Below are 23,414 nucleotides of genomic sequence, written 5' to 3' on the forward strand. Positions count from 1 at the left end.
ACAGGTGATATGAGAAATGAAGCCATTTGGTACTGACCCAAGAATATTATCTCTAGCTGCTGAAGTCGCAAAAAGTCCTGAGCAGAATGTCCCTGTTATATTGCTAAAATTAAAAGGTTAAAAAATTTTTTTATAATTAATGTTTAAGAAACTAAATTATATCGTGTGCAATTTTAGTATCTACTTGTTTAGAGAAATCTTAGTACTATGATGTTTTAAGCATTTTTCCTTTTAAAGATTTTGTTATTCAACATACAAAACTACAAATAGTTCTTGTATTATCGAGCAAAATAAGTATATCTTTTTCCTTCTGCCTTAGAAATAATAAACAGCACACCTTTAGGAAGTTCAGAGTTGAAGAAAATCAAACAAGATATATATTGTTATGACCTCATTCAGTATGGCCTCTTGGTCCTCAGTCAAGATTGTTCTCGAATCCAGGGTGGTTGGTCTACAATTTCTCAACTTACACAGATATTAAGGTAAATGAAGTAGTAAGTCAGCCTATTCTTAAGAGGCATAGTAGTAGACTGATTTTGTACATTTGCTTTATTTTTAATTTTTTTCATCTAAAGAAACAACCTGCTGTGGTAATTTTTGTTTATGCTTTTGCTTCACAGTAATTATTATTTCTGTTTATTAGTGTGATTCTTTCACTAATACCTAAATATCCCTCCGTAATTCCTTGGAGCTGGTGAGCGTGTCTTTTGCACACCACTGAATCTAATGCCGAATATACTACATAATGAATATTCAAATGAATAATAAAATTAAGGCCCTGGCCCTATATTTAAGTTTATGATAGAGAAGGCCGAACAGATATGTAAATGTGATACAAGCAGAATGAAATAGGTGCTAAAATAAAAGGCATAAGCAAAGGACAAGAGGGTTTCAAAAATTCATAGAAAAATGGAATTGACTGATAATGAAAATTTTCCATGAACCTTTTGAAGTCCCTTACTCTACCTAATGTTGAGTTGATTCTTACTTATAGTGACCCTATAAAACAGTAGACTTCCATAGTTTCTGAGACTGTAAATGCTATTAGAACAAATATTAAAACTATTAATTGCACTTTGAATTGATAGATTCAGTTGTATGTTTCTTTGTTACCCAAGAAGAGTTCTTTGTTTTCCAAAAAGAGGTCTTTGTTGGCCTGGCAACAGAAGAAGTATGCTAAATAAAAAATTTCATTCATAGTGTCATTGAAACTTAACACTCCTGAAATTTATAATCAGCACAAAGTTACAATCCTGTGCTCTTCTCTTAGCCAGTGTTGTGTAGGCTTGGAGCCAGGAGAAGATGCAGAGGAATTTTACAGTGAGTTACTTCCATCAGCTGCAGAAAACTTTCTGGTATTGGGAAGACGATTACAAACATGTTTCATCAATGCTGCTAAGGTATGTGTATGTGTGTTTATGTAGTGTTTGTTTTGTAAACAATACAGGTTAATTCTTTAAATGGTGTTCTGTGCAATATTTGCCTGAAGGAAGAATTAGAAGAGTAGGGGCTTTACATGGTTTAAGTTATGACCCCCAAAATGATTATCTCTATATTTAAAATTTTTAAGTGTTAGCTGAAACCGACAGTCTGAAGGTTATGCCTTACTGCTCAACTTCAGGAAGCACCCAGAAACTCTTATTTTCATTGCATCTTTAATATGATCATTCTATTTAAATTCACAGAGAAAACCTCTGGGTTTCCAAGACTCAAAAAGAGGAGAGCAGACAGCCTCATTTTTCTTCCATAGAGCAGCTGGTAAATTTGAACCACCGACCTTTTAGTTAGCAGCTCAATGTAATGTACTATACCACCAGGGTTCCTAGTGACTGGGTAGGACTATGCAAATGTGAAGTGCCAATGACTCACCACATTAGATAGCTTGCTCATAATACACAGTGGTACCTGACACCCTTGTGCAGTGGTAGATACCATGAAAATAGGGTATATGGAACTCTAGTGTGAGGATTTGTCAGTCTCGCAAACCTATTAGGTTTTAAATAAGCCATATCAGAAGTGGAAAGTGGGGGAATCTCATTTCCATTAAAAGAAGAAGTGCTAAGAGTAGGGAAGATCCTTTGAACTCCAGATCCCCTTAACACTGAAACTTCTCGATCCATAGGACAGACAGCTGTGACAGAGATACTGTAGAGAAAGGCTGGCAGCAGACTCAGCAGAACCAAGAACATAAGATAGAGAGAGGAGTGGACTTCCCAGCCTACAGAGCAAGAAAGTTGAGTGCCTTTTGGCATGAGACTTACTCACTTAGTGGGGTGCCTCCCAAACATTTGCAGTTTGCTACTCCTGGCGGTACAGTTGAGAGCCCCTAGACTTAGGCTTATTGTCAGTGGCTTTTGGAAGATTTTAATTCTGGCAAAGTGAAGCTGCATGCACTATGTGAAATTTGGTTGGACTTGTTTGTTGTCTTTTTTGCCTGTGTCACACCCTAACTTTAGGTGAATCACTTAAACATGCATCATACCTCAGTGTCCTTGGTTGTAAAGTTGGTTATTTCACAAACAGCTCGAACTCACATGTAGTCTTTATCTTAAAAAAAAAAAAAGCCAAATCCACAGTGAATTGCAAATCATAGCGACTCTAGGACATAGTACAACTGTCTCATAAGGTTTCCAAGGCTGTACATTTTTACAGAAACTGGACCGGCACATCTTTCTCTTACAGAGCAGCTGGTGAATTTGAACCACCTTTCAGAAACAGAATGCTTTTGTGATATATTTGGAGCTACCAGGGCTCCTTTTCAGTCAAAGCACTTTTATTTAATGTACTCCTTTAAAGGAGGTTTAGTAATGCTCTCAAAGGTATTGATAATTCATTGTATTCTGTTTCTTTATATAGTCCTTTAAAACTGTTACCACTAATAAGGTTTATGCCTGGGAGCAGCAGAGCCAATTCACTAACTCCAAGTTAGAGGGGGCTGGGAGGGAGTTTATTAGAAGGTAACACCAGCAAAGATCCCAACAGCAACATAGGCTCTCCTAAGGGAATCCCATTTTAAAAAATCAGACTACATAGAGGTTTTGACTTTGGAATTCAAACTTTTGGGAGTCACAACTGTTTTACATTAACTCAGGCTTTAGGATAATTGCAAGCAACAATTTATGACCGTGAGCAAGCAGCCAGAACAATAAGGTTCTTTTAAGTTTTATCTCAGGCTGTCTCGGTTGACTGAGTGGATAGTCAGAATTAGCCTTTCGGTCACTATTAATAGGAAAATAAGAGAAGATTCCCAGAGTTATGTGGCCCCACCAAGTGACATCCTCATCTCACCTGTTTGCCTCAGAGAACGGTAGCATGTTCTAACATTCCACATAGGCTAGTGTGAGAAACAAGCACACGTGACACAATTTGAGCTCCCTACAAACAGTCTACAATACTTGTCATAGTACTTTCTCATTCTTTTCCCCCCTGTGGTTACAAATAGACTAGCAAAACCTGTACCTATTCTGTAGGTTGTAAAAGTACAATGTAATGACATTGATTCAAGTTGTACAGCCTTTCTCACCCTCCTTAATTAAAGTTAACTTACTGCCCGCTAAGGTTCCTATTCTTTTGAGTTCCTGTCATCAGTTTAATTTAAAAAAAAGTTTCACTGCCCTTGAGTTGATTCAACTCATAGTGAACCGTAGAAGACAGAATAGAACTGCTCGATAGAGTTCCTAAGACTGTAAATCTTTATGAGAGCAGCCAGCCTCATCTTTCTCTCTTGGAGCAGCTGATTGGTTTGAACTGCTAACTGTGAGGTCAATAACCCTACACTTAACCCACACATCATCAGTGGTCCTCTTAACCCCACATATACAGTTATTAAAAGAGCATAATGCTTAAGGCTGAGGTTTGTACATTTTAAGTTACACTATTCTAAGATAGCTTACGGGCATATTTTTGGTTAAAGTTTTCAAAATTATCTCAGGATGATCATTACCAGGGTTCATCTACCTTCCAGGGTTCCAGAAAGTCTACAGTTCGTAGAAATTTGAAATTCTGTTTGTGTTTTCACCGTTTTGATAAAAATTCTTTTTGGAATCTTTGATCAAACTGTTTAGTAATGGTAGCCAGGCACCATCCAGTTCTTTGTTTTCTTGACAGAGGAGGCAGCTGTTCATGAGGGCAGTTAGCCACACACCCTTCTGTGTTTGCTTCTGTTCCTCACCCCCTCCTTCCTCTCTTTTAGGTCAGTTGACACCAATGGTTGTGCTTTAGATGACTTCTTACAAACGTTTAAGACTCCAAGCACTACACAATGACTTAGGAGATAGAACAGAACCACTAAGCACAGTATTAGGCCAATTAACTAGGATGGATGTTCTATGAAACCATGAGCTTAAACCTTTAAACCAAGAAACCAAATTCCATAGGTGTTTCATTGTACATAAGCAGTCTCAACAGACACACTCCCTCCTCCTGCCCCGTCATTGTAAATGTATTCATCACACAACTTTTGTCAATATAACTTTTTACAGGTGTGTAACTTGTTGACAGCAATTATAATAATCAGCTATGAAACCCTGCCCATAATCAGTGTGGTTTTCCCTTCACTATTTACCCGACTTGTCCTCTTTCTTTGACCTCCTGTAACCATGAATAAACTTTGTCTGTAAACATTCGCTTTTTTAGTCCTTTTATATAAGTGAGGTCTTACAATCTTTGTCCTTTTGTGTTTGGCTTATTTCTCTCAGGTATGGTGGTGGCATAGTGGGGTTTGAGTTGAGCTGCTAATGGCTAGCTCAGCAGGTTGAACCTACCACCACTCTGGGAGAAAGATGAGGTTTTCTGCTCCTATAACGTTTATACCCTTGGGAGCTCACAGGGGCTAGTTCTGCTTTGTCCTCTAGGGTCACTATGGGTCAAAACTGACTCGATGGCAGTGAGTTTGGGGCTGGTATTTCTGTAGGTATAATGTCTTTAAATATGTCAAGACTTCATTTCTCCTACTGGTTAAATAGTGTTCCATTGTATACATGTACTACATTTTATTTGGCCATTCATAGGATGGTGGCCATTTTTGCTGCAGTGACATTGGTATATAAATCTCTTTTGAGTCAAGTCTTTGGAGTATATATCTAGAACTGAAATAGTTTGATCATGGGGTAGTTTTCAATTGCCTCATGTGCATGTGAACGTTGGAGAGTGAATAAGGAAAACTGCAGAGAAACTAATGCATTTGAATTATAGTCTTGGTGAATAATATTCTAAGTACTGTGGACTGTCAAGAGCAAATCTGCCTCAGAAGGAGTACATCTAAAATGTCCCTTAGAAATAAGGATGGTGAGATTTCATCTCAGGTACTTTGGGCATGTTATCCAGAAACGATTCCCTGTGAAAGGGCACCAGCTTGATGAAGTAGCTGTGATTGTTTATGTCAGGTGCTCTCAAGAAAGTTCTGACTCAGAGATACTTTGCACAGCTGAACACAACAGCACCTGGTCCTGTGCCATCCTCACAATGGTTCCTCTGGTTCACCCCAGTGTTGCAGCTCCGGTGTCAAGCCATCTTGTCGAGAGTCTTCTTCCTTTTTAGTGCCTCCCCACCAAGCATAGTGACCCCTGGTGGTGTGGTGCAGGGTGTAGCCATTGAGGTAATTTTTTGTGGCCCATGATGCTCTGAAATGAAATGAAAATAGAAAAAAATTGTTATGAAGAAAATAGTGCTTAGGGGAAATCAAGGCAATGTTGTACACACAATTCCCCTTATTGCATTTTATTTCAGAGCATCATGGATCACAAAAAATTACCTCAGGGGCTGCATGCGGCAGCCCACAGGCCACCAGTTTGACACCTCTGGTATAGTGGTTACAGGTGGTGCTGTGGTCTGCATGTTCAGCAATTCGAAACCACCAGCAGCTCTGCAGGAGAAAGACGGCTTTCTACGCCCATAAACAGTTCCAGTCTTGGAAACTGACGGGGTTGCTGTGAGTCAACATTGACTCGGTGGCAATGAGAGTGTTCTACCAAGCATGATGTCCTTTTCTAGAGACTGGTCTGTCCTAATAACATGTCTAAAATATGTGAGACAAAGTCTCACCTTCCATGCCTCTAGTTGTAAGTCTTCCAGGGTAGATTTGTGTATTCTTTTGGCAATCCATGGTTCTTTCAGTATTTCTCACCAGCACCATAATTCAGAAATGGGTTTTTGGTCTTTCTTATTCAGAATCCAACTTTCACACATGTAGGAGGTGTTTGAAGATTGCATGGCTTGAGTCAGGTGCACATTAGTCCTCAAAGTAACATCCTTTCTCTTCACTACTTTAAGAGGTTTTTGTAGCCTATTTACTCAATACTGTATGATGTTCGGTCTCTTGATGCTGCTTCTATGACCATTGATTGGGATCAGAGCAAGATGAAATCCTTGACAACTTCAACTTTTCTCCAGTTGTGAGGATTTTTGTTTTCTTTACATTCAGTTGTAGTCCATACTGAAAGTTTCCATCCTGATCTTCATCAGCAAGTGCATCAAGTCGCCTTACTTTCAGCAAGCCAGAATGTGTCATCTGCATATGACAGGTTGTTAATAAGCCTTCCTCCAATCCTGATGCCACATTTCATCTTCATATCCAACTTCTCTGATTATTTGCTCAGCATACAAATTAAACAAGTGTATTGGGATGCTACAACCCTGATGCACCCTTTATTTTAAACCATGCAGTAAGCCCTTGTTCTGTTCGCACCGGCGCCTCTTGAGCTATGTACAGGTTCTGCATGAGCACAATGAAGTGTTAAGGAATGCGCATTCTTCTCAAGGCTAGCCATAATTTTTTATGATTCACGTAGTCATTAAAACACAAGTAAACATCTTGAATTCTCTGATTTGAGCCAGGATCTATCTGACATCAACTCTCTGTCAGTGTACCACTGCAACTGTTGTTGGATGATCTTAGGCAAAAATTTACTTGCATGTGATAGTAATGATGTTATTCTATAATTGAGCATTCTATTTGGTCACCATTCTTTAGAATTCCTACAAATATGGATCTCTTCCAGTCAGTTGGCCTGGTAGCTGTCTTCCAAATTTCTTGGAATAGACAAGTGAGTACGTCCAGTGCGTTAGCAGGTTGTTGAAATAGTTCATGTGTTAAAGTAGATGGCCAGAAACAAACAAAACAGACCCACAACATGGATCAACATAGTGGCTTCCAGAATGGAATCTAGCATAACAGTTGTGAGGATGATGCAGGGCCAGCTCGTGTTTTTTTTCTGTTGCATTTAGGACATACTGCATGGTTTAAAATAAAGGTAGCCTCCCAGTATTCTTGCTCAACCTAAATGCTGAGAAATAATCAGCGAAGTTGGATTATCTGCAGATGAATGTGGCATCAAGATGGGAGGAAGGCTTATTATGCAGATGACACAACACTGCTTGCTGAAATTGAGGTGACTTGATTCCCTTGCTGATAAAGATCAAGTTAGAACTGACTCATTGGTACATAATAACAACCACCTCAATTAATAATTTTGTTTACTTTAGAAATGGCCACACTTTTCCATGGCTGCGATGCCATTTTGCATTCCCACCAGCAGTAGACAGGAGTTGCAGTTCCCCTCCATCCTCTCAAAATGTGGTATTTTCTACTGTTTATTTTTTGACAAACCAGTGAGTTAGCTTTTATTTTTATCTTCACATTACAAATAATGTGATTTCAACATTTCCTTCCCTTCCTCTGTAAAAATGGTAAGAGCAGGATATATTAACCTATGTTTCCTTGCTTCATCTAAACCATTTGAGTGGGAATATAATGGTATCTTAATTTATTATTTTGATTTGCATCTCTGGTGGCTTATGCTGAACATTTTTAATGCGCTTGATGACCATTTTAGTGTCTTTGATGAGATGTCTATTCAAGCCTTACTCATGATCGATCACAGGGTAAAATTTAAGTGGGGAATAAAAAGATGGCAAAAAACATTGAATTTATCAATTTTGATGATTAGGAGCTTCCAAACCAGATTTTTAAATTGGATATTGAAAAGATAGTAGAACACATCATATAATGTACATGAAATATTCTAATCTAAATACAAACTAGTAAAATATATGTATTAGACAAGAAAAGTACCTATACTAGAAATTTGAAGTGAATGAGCTGTTAAACCAACTGAATTTATGAGTGCCTTTTTTTTTTTCATTTAGGAAGTCTAAGATATAGCACTATCCTTAGAGACTGACAGCACTAAATATTACCATTACCCTTTCTGCTGTTCCTTGCTTTTTTTTTTAATTAAAAGATCATTTTATTGGGGACTCTTAAACCTCTTATAACATTCTATACATCAATTGTATCAAGCATATTTGTACATATGTTGCCATCATTATTTTATAAACATTTACTTTCTATGTGAGCCCATCAGCTCCTCTTTTTCCTCTCCCTCCCCCCTCCCATACTTGTAACCCTTTGATAAATTGTAAATTATTATTATTTTCATATCTTTTAAAATCATTTTACTGGGGACTCAGCCAATTCTTACCACAATTCATACATAGATCCATTGTGTCAAGCACATTTGTACATTTGTTGCCATCATCATTCTCAAAACATTTGCTTTCTACTTGAATCCTTAATATCATCTCATTTTTCCCCATCTCTCCCCCCTTCATTAACCCTCTATAATTCATAAATTATTATAATTTTGTCATATCTTACACTGTCCAACGTCTCCCTTCACCCATCCTTCTGTCCATTCCCCAGGGAGGAGGCCATATGTAGATCCTCGTAATCCGTTTCCCCTTTCCACCGCACTTTCCCTCCAGGCATCGCCACTCTTACCACTGGTCCTGAAGGGGTCATTTGTCCTGGATTCCCTGTGTTTCCAGTTGTTATCTGTACCAATGTACACCCTTGGTCTAGCCAGATTTGTAAGGTAGACTTGGGATCATGATAGTTGGGGGGAGGAAGCATTTAAGAACTAGAGGAAAGTTATATGTTTCATCGTTGCTACCCTGCACCCTGACTGGCTCATCTCCTCCCCGCAACCCTTCAGTAAGGGGGTGCCCAGCTGCCTACAGATGAGCTTTGGGTTTTCACTTAGCACGTACCCTCATTTATAATATGATTTTTTTGTTCTTTGATACCTGATCCCTTCAGCTCCTCGTGATCACACAGGCTGGTGTGCTTCCATGTGAGCTTTGTTGCTTCTGAGCTAGATGGCTGCTTGTTTATCTTCAAGCCTTTAAGACCTCAGACGCTATATCTTTTGATAGCCGGGCACCATCGGCTTTCTTCACCACATTTGCTTATGCACACCTTTGTCTTCAGCGTGTTAGGAGGGTGTGCATCATGGAATGCCAGTTTAATAGAACAGCATGTTTTTGCACTGAGTAAGAACTTGAGTGGATAAGGCATCATCAGAACAAAAAAATCTTACCATAGTAAATGAGGGGTGGAGTGCAGAGTGGAGACTCAAAGCCCATTTGTCTGCCATGGGACATCCCCTTGCAGAGGGGTCTAGGGGAGGAGACGAACCAGTCAAGGTATGATGTAGCAATGATGAAAAGTACAACTTTCCTCTAGTTCCTAAATGCTTCTCCCCCACTATCATGATCGAGTTCTACCTTGAAAGTCTGGCTAGACCAGAAGGTGAACACTGGTATAGATAGGAACTGGAAACACAGGAAATCCAGGGCAGACGATCCCACCAGGCCCAGTGGTGTGAGTGGCAATACTGGGAGGATAGAGCGAGAGTGGGTTGGAAAAAGGGAACCAATTACAAGGATCTACATGTGACCTCCTCCCTGGGGGATGGACAACAGAAAAGTGGGTGAAGGGAAATGTCGGACAGGGAAAGATATGACAAAATAATAATTTATAAATGATCAAGGGTTCATGAGGGAGGGGCGAGGAGTGAGGGAAGGGGAAAATGAACTGATGGCAGGGGCTTACGTGGAGAGCAAATGTTTTGAGAATGATTAAGCAATGAATGTACAAATGTGCTTTACACAATTGATGTTTGTATGGATTGTGATAAGAGTTGTAAGAGCCCCTAATAAAATGATTAAAAAATAATAATTTCAAACAAAATAAAGAACTTGAGTAGAGGTCCAATGTCCACCTGCTGCCTTAATACTAAACCTATAAATATGTGCATATAGATCTATGTCCCCACCATCCTATATAAATATATTTACATAAGTACATGCCTGTATTTAGACCTCTATAAATACCATTTGTCTCCTATTTCTTTTCTCTATTTCTGTTTACTTTCCTCTTGTCCCACCATCATGCTCAACCTTCATTTGGGTTTCAGTAATTTCTCTCGGTTGCATTGCTCTTGCTGAATCCCTACCAGGCCTCTCACACTCTCCTTGACATTAATTTTGGATCACTTGTTGCTCCCCTGTATCTGACTTGGTCAACACCACCTCCTTACCCCCACCTCCCCCTCTCCCAAAGTACCCCCGGAGCCATCGGTCCCATGTTTTCTCCTCCAGACTGTTCAACCAGCCTGTCTAATCTAGATAGATCTATAGAGACAATAATATGAACCAAAAAACAAGGCATAGCAAGACAAGGCAACAAATGAGAACACAGCAATGACAACAAAAAGAAAACCAATGACCCATAAAACAATAAATTAATTGAAAAAAAATTTAAAACTTGTAAATAGATCAAGGTCTGATTTTTTTAAACTCTAGGCGTGTCCTCTAGTCAGATCTGATGGGGTGCCATGCTCTGGCCCCAGAGTCTATCCTTTGTACTCCCTCAGGGGTTCCCTCCTCTGCTCCCACTGTTGTTCTGCCGCATGCCTATAGTGTTTTGCCTCAGTGTAGCAGGGTCAGCCCCGACACTGAGTCTCCAGTGTTGTCCCCCATAGGGCTGTGGGTCAGCGAGGGATGGCGTGTCTCATAGTGGGATCAGCCATGTGGCTGCTTGGAGCGGGGATATCATCCTCCAAGCCTGGTGGGCCAGGATGTGTTCCACTCTCTCTTCCTCCTCATTCATTTGCTCCCGTGTGCTCTGATCAGACATGTCCCTCTCCCTGAACTACAGCTTCAGTGCTGTCCTCTAAAGTGAATTCTCCGAGGGAGAGGGACAGCTGTCTCTGTAGCTGGTATGGGGGCCGAGCCCTCAGGCCCCTCCACTGGCTCCCCTCTCCATGCCAGCACACTGCATTCACATCCCAGAACACTGGATTTAATGCTGGTCCCTCCTTCCCTGTGGAGCCCCTCCACAGGGAAACAATACCCTCTCCTTGGGTGGATCAGTGCCGTTTTCCCCCGCCACACATCTCTTTTTTTTGCCCTTTCCTCCTTCCCACCCCACCCCGCTTTTCAGTTGGCTCCCATATGTACCCCTGGATTTGGTCTGGCCCCTGCCATACTACATGGACCTCACCTCTGTAGTGTTTGTATACAGTAGCTTTTTCCCTGTTCCCTTTTGCATTTTTCTTTTCTTTTTTTAATAAACTTACCTCAGCAGACTCATGTACTTGTCCTGTTGTGCTTGGCTTAGCATGATTTCCTCTAGTTTTTCCCATGCGGCGATATGCTTTATGCATTCATCACTGCTTTTCAGTGATGCACAGTACTTCATTGTATGTATGTACTCTGGTTTTTTAATTCATTCATCTGTTGATGGAAATTTGGGTTGTTTCCAACTCCTTGCAAATGTGAACTGTGCCGCAATGAACTGGAGCACAGATGTCTGACCTTGGTTTGTTTCTTGCCTCTTCTGGGTATATGCCCAGTAGCATGATTGTTGGGTTATATGGTAGTTCAATGTCCATCTGTTTTAGAAATCGCCAAACCGATTTCCATAGTGGGTGTACATACCTACAGGTCCACCAACATTGGATGAGAATTCCTATCCCACCACAGCCCCTCCAACACTTGTTGCTCTCTGATTTTTTGAATTGGGCTATCTTTGAGGGTGCTAGGTGGTATCTTATAGTTGTTTTGATTTGCATTTCTCTTATGGCTAATGATTGGGAACATTTTCTCACATGTTTATTGGCCATTCGGATTTCAGACTCTGTGAAACTTCTCTTTAGGTCCTTTGACCACCTTCTCAGTGTGCAGTTAGTTTTTCTCTTATTGTAAGCTTGCAAAGTATTGTAGATTTTAGTAAGAAGGCCTTTGTCTGATGTGTCATTGCTAAAGATGTTTTCCCAGTTGGTGGGCTCTCTTATTACTCTCTTGGTGAATTCTTTTGATGTACACAGGTGTTTTATCTTCAGTATATCTCATTTGTCAATTTGTGTCGCCTCTGTATTTGTGTCCTTCCCTATTTCTGATAGCCTATGTATTCCCTGTGCCAAGGTTCTCAGGTTTGTCCCAATTCCCTCATTAATGGCCCTAATTGTTTGGGGGTTTATCTCAAGGTCTGTGATCTACCTTGAGTTTATTCTTGTGTGTGAAGTGAGGTAAGGGTCTTGCTCCATTTTTCTGCAGGTAAATATCCATTTTTTCCAGCACCATTTGTTGAAGAGGGCATCTCCTTCCCATTTAATATATTTTGAGCCCTTATCAAAGATCAGTTGCCTGTATGCTGATGCTTTTATTTCTGGGTCTTCAGCTCTTTTACATGGGTCTGAATATCTGTAGTTATACCAGTACCACACTGTTTTGACTACTGTAGCCGTATAGTACATGCTAAAGTCAGGTAGAGCAAGCTCTCCCACTTTGTCCTTCTTGAGGAGTTCTCCGCTAATTCTGGGTTTCTTCCCTCTCTATATGAAGTTGGTAATCAGTTTTTCCAATTCTTGGAAGGAGGATGGTGGTGTACGTATTGGGATAGCATTGAACTTATATAGTGCCTTGGGCAGAACTAACTTCTTTACTTTAATGAGTCTTCCAATCCATGCGCATGAGATATTCTTCCATTTGTTGAGGTCACTCTTGATTTCTTGTAGTTTCGTTTTTTAGTCAGGTATGTCCCTAGGTATTTCAATTTGTGCTTGGCTATTGTAAAGGGTACCACCTTTTTAATCGTCTCTTCTGTGATCTTGTCTGATGTGTAGAGCAGTCCCATACATCTGTTTGTTGATTTCGTAAACTGCCACTCTGCCATATTCTTGTATTGCTTCCAACAATGACAATAAATCATGTCATCTGTGGATAATGATAATTTCGCCTCTTCCTTCCCCAGATGAATACCTTCAACATATTTTCTTTGTCTTATGTTGTTAGCGAGGACCTCCAGTATGATATTAAATAGAAGTGGGGAAAAGGGGCATCCTTGTCTGGTGCCCTTTTTCAGTGGAATTGTTTTCATCTTTTCTCCGTTAATTACCATGTTGGCTGTTGGTTTTTCATGTATAGCTTGTATAATATATGAAGAATTTTCCTTCTATTCCTATTTTCTTGAGTGTCTTAAACAGGAATGTATGTTGGATGTTGTCTAATGCCTTTTCCACAAATATCGATATTATCATGTTGTTCTTATCATTTTTCCTGCTAACGTGGCAAAAAATGCTGATGGTCTTTCGTATGTGGAACCATCCCTGCATCCCTGATATGAATCTCACATGGTCATGGTGAATTTTTTTTAATGTGCTTTTGTATTCTTTTCACCAGTATTTTGTTAAGGATTTTTGCATCAAAGTTCCTTAGGGATATTGTTCTGTAGTTCTCATTTCTTGTTAGGTCTTTGTCCACTTTAGGTATCAATCAGAGTTATACTAGCTTCATAGAGTTTGGGAGTTTTCCATCCTTTCCTATGTTCTGGAAGAGTTTGTGTAGGATTGGTGTCAGTTTTTCCCATAATACTTGGTAGAATTCTCCTGTGAAGCCATCTGGCCTGAGGGAATATTTTGTTGGTAATCCCTTGATAACTTTGTCTATTTCTTCTATTGCTATGGGTCTGTTGAGGTTCTTGACGTCCATCTGGGATAGTCTAGGGAGGGGTTGTGTTTCCAAATATTTGTCCATGTTTTCCAAGTAGTTGAATTCATTAGAGTATAGACCTTCATAGTACTGTGTAATTATCCTTTTGATTTCATTAGGGTCCATTGTAATGTCCCCTTTCATCCCTCATCCTTGCAAATGTCGTTTGCTCCTTCCATTCTTTGGTTAGGTTTGCCAGCAGTCTATCAATTCTGTTAATTTTTTAAAAGAATCTACTTTTAGCAGCATTAATTTTTCCCATAGTTTTCTTGTTTTCCCTCTCCTGTATCTTGGCTCTGATATTTATTATATCTATCTTCTTGCTATTAGTAGGGTTGTTCTTTTGACTCTGCTCAAATTGGTGTAAGGTTTGTGCCAGCATATCATCCATGAGTCTCTCTTCTTTTTTCATGTGTGCATTTATTGATATCAACCTTCCTCTGATAAATACCTTTCCTGTATCCCAAAGGTTTTGGTATGTTGTATTTTCGTTCTCATTGGTTTCTAGAAACTGCCTGATTTCATCTCTGATCTGGGTCAATACCCACTCCTTTTGCAATCGAGAATTGTTCATCCTCCAATTGTTTGCCCTTGTTTTCTTCACTGTTCTGTTGATCAGAGAGAGACATCTTTATAATCTCTATGTGCTTGAATTTACTCAATTTCGACTCATGCCCCAGCATGTGGTCAGTTTTCGAATATGTGCCATGTTTGCTTGAAAATAATGTGAATTCTTTTTTGCCTGTGGGTGGAAAGCTCTGAAAATATCTATCAAGTCAAGTCGTCCAATTGTGCTATTTAGATCTGCAGCCTCCTTGTTGAGTTTCCCAGTGATCTTTCTTTTTCAGAGAGTGGTATATTAAAGTCACCATCTATAATTGTTGAACCTGTGATTTCTTTTTTCATCTTTTGGAGTGTTTGATTTACAAATTTCGCAGGTCTCTTGTTAAGCACATATATATTTATTGTGCTCACTGGTTCTTAGGGCTACTGTTCCTTTGAGCATTATATACTGCCCCTCCTTGTCTCTTGTTATGGTCTATATCTTGAGGTCAATTTTGTCAGATATTAAGATCGCTTTTTTTGCATTGCCATTTGCCTGGTATATTTTTCTCCAGCTTTTAATTCTCAACCTGCTTTTGTCTACAAGCTTGAGATGTGTGTCCTGTAGGCAGCAGATCGATGGGCTATGTTTTCTGATCTAGTCTGGTTGCCTCTCTGAGTTCAGGCCATTGATATTCAGTGTTTTTACATCCATCTGTGGACTCTGTGATGTCATCTTGTACCTTTTGTGTTGTGTGTGTGGTTTATGTTTGCCTTCTTTCCACTATTGAGCCAATGCTGTCCTGGGGGGTGTTTTCTCTTTGTCGGCCAAAGGTGGAGTTGTTCTATGTGATGGTCTCTTATTTGCCCTTGGTGAGTGTTGAGCTTCTGCCCATACTGGATCAGCAAGGATATTTTGTAGGGCTGGGTTTCTTTTTATGTATTCTTTGAGGTTGTCCCTGTCTAGGAAAACTCTTACTTCTCCATCTATCTTAATAGATAATTTGGTCGAGTAAAGTATTCTTGGGTTTGCATTGTTTTCCTTCAATATTTGGAATATGTTGCTCCATTCCCTCCTCTTCATCATTTCTGCTGATAGGTCTGAACATACTCTTATTGAGGTACCTTTATACGTGACTGGTTGCATTTCCCCAGCTACTTTTATGATCTTCTCCTTTTACTCATAGTTGAATAATTTGACAATTATGTGTCTTGGTGACTTCTTAGAATTCATTCTGGCTGGTGTTCTTTCAGCCTCCTCAATGGTTGCTTGACTTTCATTTATTAAGCTGGGGAGGTTTTCCTCTAAGAATTCCTTCACTATTTTTGCTGTTGGCTTCTTTGTTTTGTCTTATTCCGGTAGTCCAATTATTCTAATATTCTTGTTTATAGTATCAGACATGGCTCTCAAGTTTTCTTCAGCTTCTCTGATTGTCTTATTTGACTGCTTTTCCTGTTTGCTGAGGTCTGCTTGGTTATCCTCTAGGTCACTGGAGCGATTCTCTGCCTCCTCAGGTCTGTTGGCAACGTCTGTCAATTTGCCACTATATTTTGTTATTTCATCCCTTAACTTTTGTATTTCTCTTTGGTGCGTTGCCTTTATCTCCTCTATCATTTCATCTTTTTTCTGCATTGCTTCTCTCATGTCCTTTATGATGTCAAGCAGCATTCTGAAAATTTATTTTTGTGTCAGCTAAATATCTGTTTCTTCTATGCAAATTGTTAGATTCATGACTTCTTCCAGAATTATCTTCTGTTTCTCCTGCTTTTTTGTTGAGGCTGCTAGAACTCGTTTCTGTTTACATGTTGTTTTAGAGGAGTCTGGAGCCATTTTCCAGAGTTGAGGAGAATGGGGCTCTCTCCTTTGGGAGTCATATGAGTGCTTCTACAAACTACCTGCCAGTAGCTGTACTGAGGGGTCAGGCTATTGCTGTATCTTCCTGTGGTTTCACTCTTACCCTAGCCATCCAGTATTCCGTTATTTGGAATGTGAATTGGATAGTCCAATCATGTGATGCTGGTTGGGTTGTTGTGGGCCCACTAAGGCACCACGTCACTGGCTGATCTCTAAATAGGCCTTACGGTACTTGGAACACCTCATGTGGCCTGTGGTGTTTCCCTCTGTGACTGTAGTGCTGAGGAGGGTGTGTGGGTATACCCTCCTTGGTGTAGAGCTCTGTAGCTGGCAGGGGAATTACGGTAGACAGAGAGATCACTTTAGAGGTTGAGTGGATGGTCCCGCAATAATGTGGAGCCCCACTAGTGGTGGGCAGGCATTTCCCCCAGTCACCTGTAGGGCCTTGGGGTTTAGGCTGTAAATACCGCCACTGTTTGAAGGGGAGAACCCCCTGCTGCTCAGTGTATGGAAGAGGACAGGCGTAATTTCCTCAGTAGTGTGCAAAGCCAGCAAATGCGGGTGGGAGCTCCCGAGTTGGGCCTTCAGAGTGACCTGGAGGCCGCTAATGGCTTGTGAAAGGAAAGATTGTAAAGGGAGAGGAAAAAGAGAGAAAGAAGAAAACAAAGACTGGAGCAACAATGTCCAGCAGACTAACACCCACTCACACACACATACTCATACACACACACCACTAAAATGCACAGAATAAACAAAAGTGAAAACAGTAAAAAAATTAAATTAAAAAAGAAAACAACAACAAAGGAGAGCTGAATTTTCTGGGACTGTGGCAGGAAAGAGGAAAGCTAGAAGAAGAGGAGAAAAGAAGAACAAAAAGAAGAAATAAAGAAAGCAAAGGAGAGAACATTTTAAAATAGGTAAAGTGCCACGCTGTGTGCAGCACTGTCTCGTGCTGTGTGCAGCACTGTCTCGTGCTGTGTGCAGCACTGTCTCGTGCTGTGTGCAGCACTGTCTGAGGGGGCAGGCTGTAACTCCCCACTGGGTGGGCAGAGTTTCCCTAGGCAGAGTGTAGAGTTCTGGGAACCTTCTGCTGTTTCTTTAGATAAAACTGGCAATGGTAGTTTCTGGACTGAAGGCATGGCTAATCTGTAACATTTTTTAGACTTAAAATTTTTTTCTTCTATTTAAATCTGCCCATGTCTATTAAATACCTATTTAAAACTGATAGAATAACAGGGAAAAGCTTTATTAAATTGAAGATTAATCATAGAAATAACTTTGCTGGTACTATTTTTGTGTGGTAGTAAAAATACTCAGGACAGTTTACATGAAGAAAGCCGAAGGTCATTAAAAAGATAGGAAAGTGAAAAGGCAAATGAATATCAGAAAATTGTCCGAAGTATAACCTTGCATAAGATCTTGTATCTGTTAAATAGCTAAGCTAGATCCAGAAACTAGGTCATCTGACTCCTCATAAGTTCTACTCGTCAAAAAAGCATGTTAACACGGAGGAGACAGATACTGTAGCAAAATGTGGTGAAGAAATTAGATGACACCTGGCTGTTAAATAAAATAGCATCTTGGGTCTTACAGGCTTGTCTCCAAACAAGCAGACATCTACGTGAGATGTCATCTAAGTCCACATAAGAAGCACACCATTATCAGTCACCAAAGGATTTGGAATCATATAATCCAAAATCAGAGCCTAAAGTGTGAGAATGTGGTTTGCAGAGGCTATGGATTGACAGTGGGAGCCCAAGATTCATTTGTAGACCTACATAGGAAATAAGTTTCCATTGAACTTCCTCTATCCACAATTGAGGGATGGGAGGGAAGTGGTTACTAAACAGAGTACATTAGAGAGTTGAGTATAAAAGATCAAAGACATAAATCTGACTTCAACAGTTAAAACATTGTCAGCTGATCTCCCCCTCCCCCCGCCCCCCCACCAAGGCACATGCTGGACCTGATCTGGTTTCCAAACTTTTTTGTATGTTTGGTTTAGCTTTTCTTTGATCATATTAGGGTGGATCTCAGAGGTGTTATATCATTTGGGGGTTCACCCTCTTTATGTGTGTTATATGCTTTTCTGTTTCTCGGTATATCAAACCCGGTATTGATAAACCTATAGAGACAACAGTGGCAGTGGGGGAGTACTGTAGTAGTGGTGGGATGAAGGGGATGTCAAGGAGTCTATGCAGAAAAAGAATGCTTTTAACTGATTGTAGTAGCAATTGTACAATTCCGGACGTGATTGAACCATGGAATGTTAAGATATAAGTATTAAATCCCAATTAATTAAAAAAGGAAGGACTTGCAACCCTAACAAATAAAAGAAATCATTTTATTATAAAACATATTCCATGTAAAGGGAAAAAAAACATATTACAAAAAAGTAAATCAGACTTCCTTTTGTGTTAAGGGTCAAGAAAAAGATGAATTACTCCACTTTTTCCAAATTGTAACTGATTCTCTCTTCTGGCTATTGGGAGGCCATGTTCAACTCATTCAGAATGGTAAGATAAAACATTTTCATATTGAGGCAGACAAAAATTGATTAGTATGCTACTTATCCCAGCTACAGAGAAGGATTTTTTTTATTACTGAAGCAATAAAAAATTGAATGTAGGATTCGTTACTGCTACCTTCTGTTAAAAAAATTGAATGTATAGAAATACTTTATAATTGCAGGGTTTTTAAGTTATTAAATACTAATAAAATGATTAGCATTTAATGAAATACTGGGCTATATAAATAGTAATGCAGAATAGGCACTAGTTTGAAAGACAAATCTAATTTCTAAGTGGAGAGAAAGGGGAAAGAGTAAATTTGTTTCGTAGATGATAGGTAGTATCCAAAGAACTGGCCTGCTGGCATTCCTAATCTTACTTTAATTAAAATTCAGCTCACCTAGTTGAAAAGGAACAGAAACTTAACATTTACTGGAAAACTGCTCTGTTTTATGCAACCTATGAGAATTATCATTTCTAGTTTTAGATGAAGTGGAAGTTTCTAAGAAATTAATTTGTCTAAACTTCCAAGTCTATAACTGACTGCGCAGAGCCTAAGAATTATAAAAGCATAAATGGTTAGTGCTTTCATTATTATTTAAGACAAGATAATAATATACTTGCTACATCATACCCAAAACAAAATTTTAATAACTTGAGCCACTGAATATACTTATTTGAGCGATTTCCCTTCCTTCATAATCTCGCTTCTTCATAAGGCATTGTTTTTCACTGAAAATCACTGTTAGAACAAAAATCAGATTTAGGATACTTTATTTTCAACTTAAGAACAGATTGTTAATGTATATAGATGTTCACTATAACTTTATTAAAATAGAGTGAATGTTAGTTCTAGGTATTGAATCTAGCCATTTCCTGAAATCTTCTTTATTGTAAGTTATATAGAGAGACAGAAAACAGAAGTGATTACACTTTCATGTGACTTTAAGAGGATGAAAGAAATCCCCATTTTTGTACTGTCATAGAATCTTTACTTGATTTTTTTATTTTTCTCCTTTAGTACTACAGAGTGATCATTTCTTGCACTTACTGCAAACTGATGATGTTCAAATAGGATCTATAGTCATGGCTATGCTACAGAACATACTACATATCAACAGGTAACTTGTTATATAAAATACTACTGATATTTTTAATTAAAAATCTTTTTTTTTGCCAATTTTGCTGAAAACTTGATTATACTTGTCTTATACATGACATTTGAAATGTGCTATTACCATTCAGTAGAAAATTCATGTGTATAAAGAATATAAGAACCTGGAAATTTGTTTGAGAGTTAGTATCAACTTAAGGCATAAAAATTCCTAGATCATTTTCAGACATGAGAAAGTTATTATGATTTCTGGGAAAAAATATTAGGATACCAATAAAAATGTTTGTTAAATACTTACTTAGCATTCATCTGGTACCTACAGGTGGTACAGTGGACTACATACTGGGCTGCTAACTACCAGGTCATTAGTTTGAAATCAACAGCTGCTTCATGGGAGAGAGATGAGGTTTTAAAACTCCCATAAAGAGTTACAGCCTCCTCAGGAACAATGATGGGAGTAGCGATACCATGAAGGCCGGGGCGGGGGGTGGGGGGAGATACGGGGAAATGATCACATGATCAACATATAACAACCCCCCCCCTTCCCAAGGGGGAGGTCCCAAGGGGGACTAACAACAGAAATGTGGGTGAAGGGACACAGCAGTCGGTGTAAGATATGTGAAGAATAATTATAAAGTATCAAGGTTTCATGTGGGAGGGAGGGAGGGTGGGGAAGGGAGGGAAAAAATGAGCTGATACCAAGGGATCAAGTAGAATGAAAATGTTTTGAAAAGGATGATGACAACAGATGTACAAATGTGGTTGACACTGGATGTATGGATTATTATAAGAGCTTTAAGAGCCCCCAATAGAATGATTTAAAAATATATAGTTTCAGTCTTGAAACCCACGCAGCCAGTCCTAACTTGTCCTGTAGGGTCACTCTGACTCAGAATCCACTTTGTGGCAGTAAATGTGGTGTGCTCAATATTGTGTCAGCTATTATAGAATGGCATAAAACAAGTAATGAACACCCTCATTTAATTGGAAAGCCAGAATATAGACTTAAATTTTTTATTCTTTTAGTTAAACGTGAGCTTCGCAAGTTGTTGTTACTATTAAGTACTGTTGAAGCAACTTCAACCCTGTGTAGAGCAGAAAGCACCATCTTCACAATTGTTCTTGTGTCGGAGCCCATTGTTGCAGCCACTGATTCAGTCCATTGTGTTGAGGGTGAGGGCCATGTTTTTTACTGCCCATTTACTTCACCAAGCACCATTTCCTTCTGCAGGGACCGTTTCCTCCTGATAACAGGACCCACAGTACATGAGGTGAAGCCTCGTCAACTTTACCTCTAAGGAGCTTTCTGGTGGTTTCACCTCTTCCAAGACAGATTTATTTGTTCTTTTATCAGTCCATAGTACTTTGAATATTCTTTGCCACCTTTAAAGAATTCAAATGCATCGGTCTTCTTCAGTCTTCAGTGTCCAACTAGTTGGACATGAAGGAGTTATTTACTGTGTGCTAAATGGTCCTCTGGGAGAGCAGTGGTTAAGCTCTTGCCTGCTAACCCAAAGATTAGCAATTCAGAGTCACAAACTGTTCTGAGGGAGAATGATGTGACAATCTGTTTTCATAAAAATTTACAGCCCTGATGATCCTGTTAAGGCAGTTCTATGAATTGAGTTGACTCAGTGCTAATAGGTGTGTGTGTGTGTGTGTGTGTGTGTGTGCCAACTATTGTGTCTGTGATTGCATTTCCCAAGTTAAAATAGAATCCTTGCTTCAAAGAATATTTAGTATTTTAGAAGAGACAGGTACATGAATGTAATCACATTTACTGTGTTAAGTTACAGTGCTAGAGGTATGCACAAGTGTTAAAGGAGCTTATAATTCAAACTGAAGGAGAATGCTTCCTCCAGTAGTAACTGAGATACCACTTTACAGAGGAGAAATTAACCAGGGAAAAAGAGGAGAAAATAGTTTCCAGACAGTGGTAATAATATAAACAGTAAGAGAATATGCTGAGTATGAAAAGTAATTATCACTCATTGTTGCTAGGATTTAAAGTTTAGTATTAGACCAGATGGCTAGCAGGTTTTTCAGAGATTAAATTATGAAGGGTTTATAGACTATGTTAAACTAAGTCTTTTTTTTAATGGGGGGTTTTCAAATGGATGAAAATGGTCGGGTTATATTTTAGTTGTGTTCCTCCAGTGGCTGTTGAAGACAAGATTTTAAAGGGGTTAATACTCTAGATTAAGCAATTAGAAGAAACACCATCATCATCCATATAAAGTAATAGTATCTTGGCCTTGGGCACTGGTACCAGAGGACTAGTTTAGAAAATAATTAATGTTTTAAACGACTTTTAAAAAATAATGAATTAATGACTTCACTCTCACCTCTAGATAAATAATAGGAATAGATTTATCCACCAAAAAGATAACACCAGACGAAACAAATGGACCAACAAGTTTCAAGAAATAATATAATAAGATTTTCCCTGAGAAAAAAATTAAAAGGTAAACCTTCCAATTCAGTAACTTAGTGTATTGACAGTTTCTAGGCCTTGGTACAAAGAAAGAGTATCCCAGGCAGATTGAGTTGAAGTGATAGAGCTGAGAGTCTAGCCAACAAAACAGTAAGAGTTTGGAGGACAGAGTATCAGAGAAGAGGGAAACCTTAGAGATCTGAAGAGGGCTCTGAAAACTTTCAAGTATCCATCAAATTATTGATCAGCATGTGAGAAAACGATAGAGAGAAAAGAATCAAGAGGGATGAAAAGTGGCAGGCGCTCATACAAGGGCAGAATAATGTCCATTCCCAACTTTAAAACTAGAAAACCTGATGAATGCGGCATTGGATTCTCAGTGATGTTTCATTTCTATAGTGGAGACTAATTAGCATTAAATTAAGCATCATTCTAGAATATCCACACAAGTGAAAAGCAGGACCTAAGATTTTTTTCCAATTAATCATTATTGTAGAATATAGAGAGAAGCATTTTAACAGGAATGGTCATATTCTGATTTGACTTTAAAAGGATAGGGATGGGGAATCTCACTTATGCCAATCTGATCTCATGAGTATAAATGTAAAAATTCCCAATAAAATATTGGCACATCAACTCCAACAAAGTATAAGATGTGTAACAAATTCACACTGACCAAATAGGATTTATTCTACATGCTCTGGGGCAGCAGTCAAAAATCACTTAATAAAATCTATCATAATAAGCAGGCTCCAAAAACTCAAAAAACCAAACTCATTACCATTGAGTCCAAGCTAATGCATAGTGACCATACAGGGCAGGGTAGAATTGCCCCTGTGAGTTTCCAAGACTGTAACTCTCTGTATGAGCAGAAAGCCCTGACTTTCTCTGGAGGAATTGCTGACTTTATTGTTAGCTTAATTCATAACCTCTACTCCACCAAGACTTCATCACCAGGCTGAAGAAGAAAAATCTTATCACATTGATGGTGTGTTGGTGGTTAGGTGCCGGCAAGTCAGTTCCAACTCATAGCAACTCTGTATACAACAGAACAAAATATTGTATAGTCCTGCTCTATCCTCAGAATTGTTAGGTTTAAACTCATTATAACCCACTGTCCCCTAC

The 23,414-nt window shown here is 39.1% G+C and overlaps 1 protein-coding gene across 2 annotated transcripts in view; it reads left to right on the forward strand.

The window, feature by feature from the left end:
• IQCB1 (IQ motif containing B1) overlaps positions 1 to 23,414 on the forward strand; it is a 94,585-nt gene that overhangs the window by 4,179 nt on the left and 66,992 nt on the right. For both annotated transcript variants that reach the window (XM_075556339.1, XM_075556340.1), the window contains exons 2-6: positions 5 to 116; positions 320 to 482; positions 1,271 to 1,400; positions 18,654 to 18,747; positions 19,763 to 19,862. In XM_075556339.1, coding sequence (XP_075412454.1) covers positions 17 to 116; positions 320 to 482; positions 1,271 to 1,400; positions 18,654 to 18,747; positions 19,763 to 19,862 — 587 coding nt within the window. In that variant the 5' untranslated portion in view covers positions 5 to 16. The remainder of the gene's footprint in view (positions 1 to 4; positions 117 to 319; positions 483 to 1,270; positions 1,401 to 18,653; positions 18,748 to 19,762; positions 19,863 to 23,414) is intronic.

The sequence above is a fragment of the Tenrec ecaudatus genome, chromosome 8 (genome assembly GCF_050624435.1).
Source record: "Tenrec ecaudatus isolate mTenEca1 chromosome 8, mTenEca1.hap1, whole genome shotgun sequence".
NCBI classification, from domain to species: domain Eukaryota; kingdom Metazoa; phylum Chordata; class Mammalia; order Afrosoricida; family Tenrecidae; genus Tenrec; species Tenrec ecaudatus.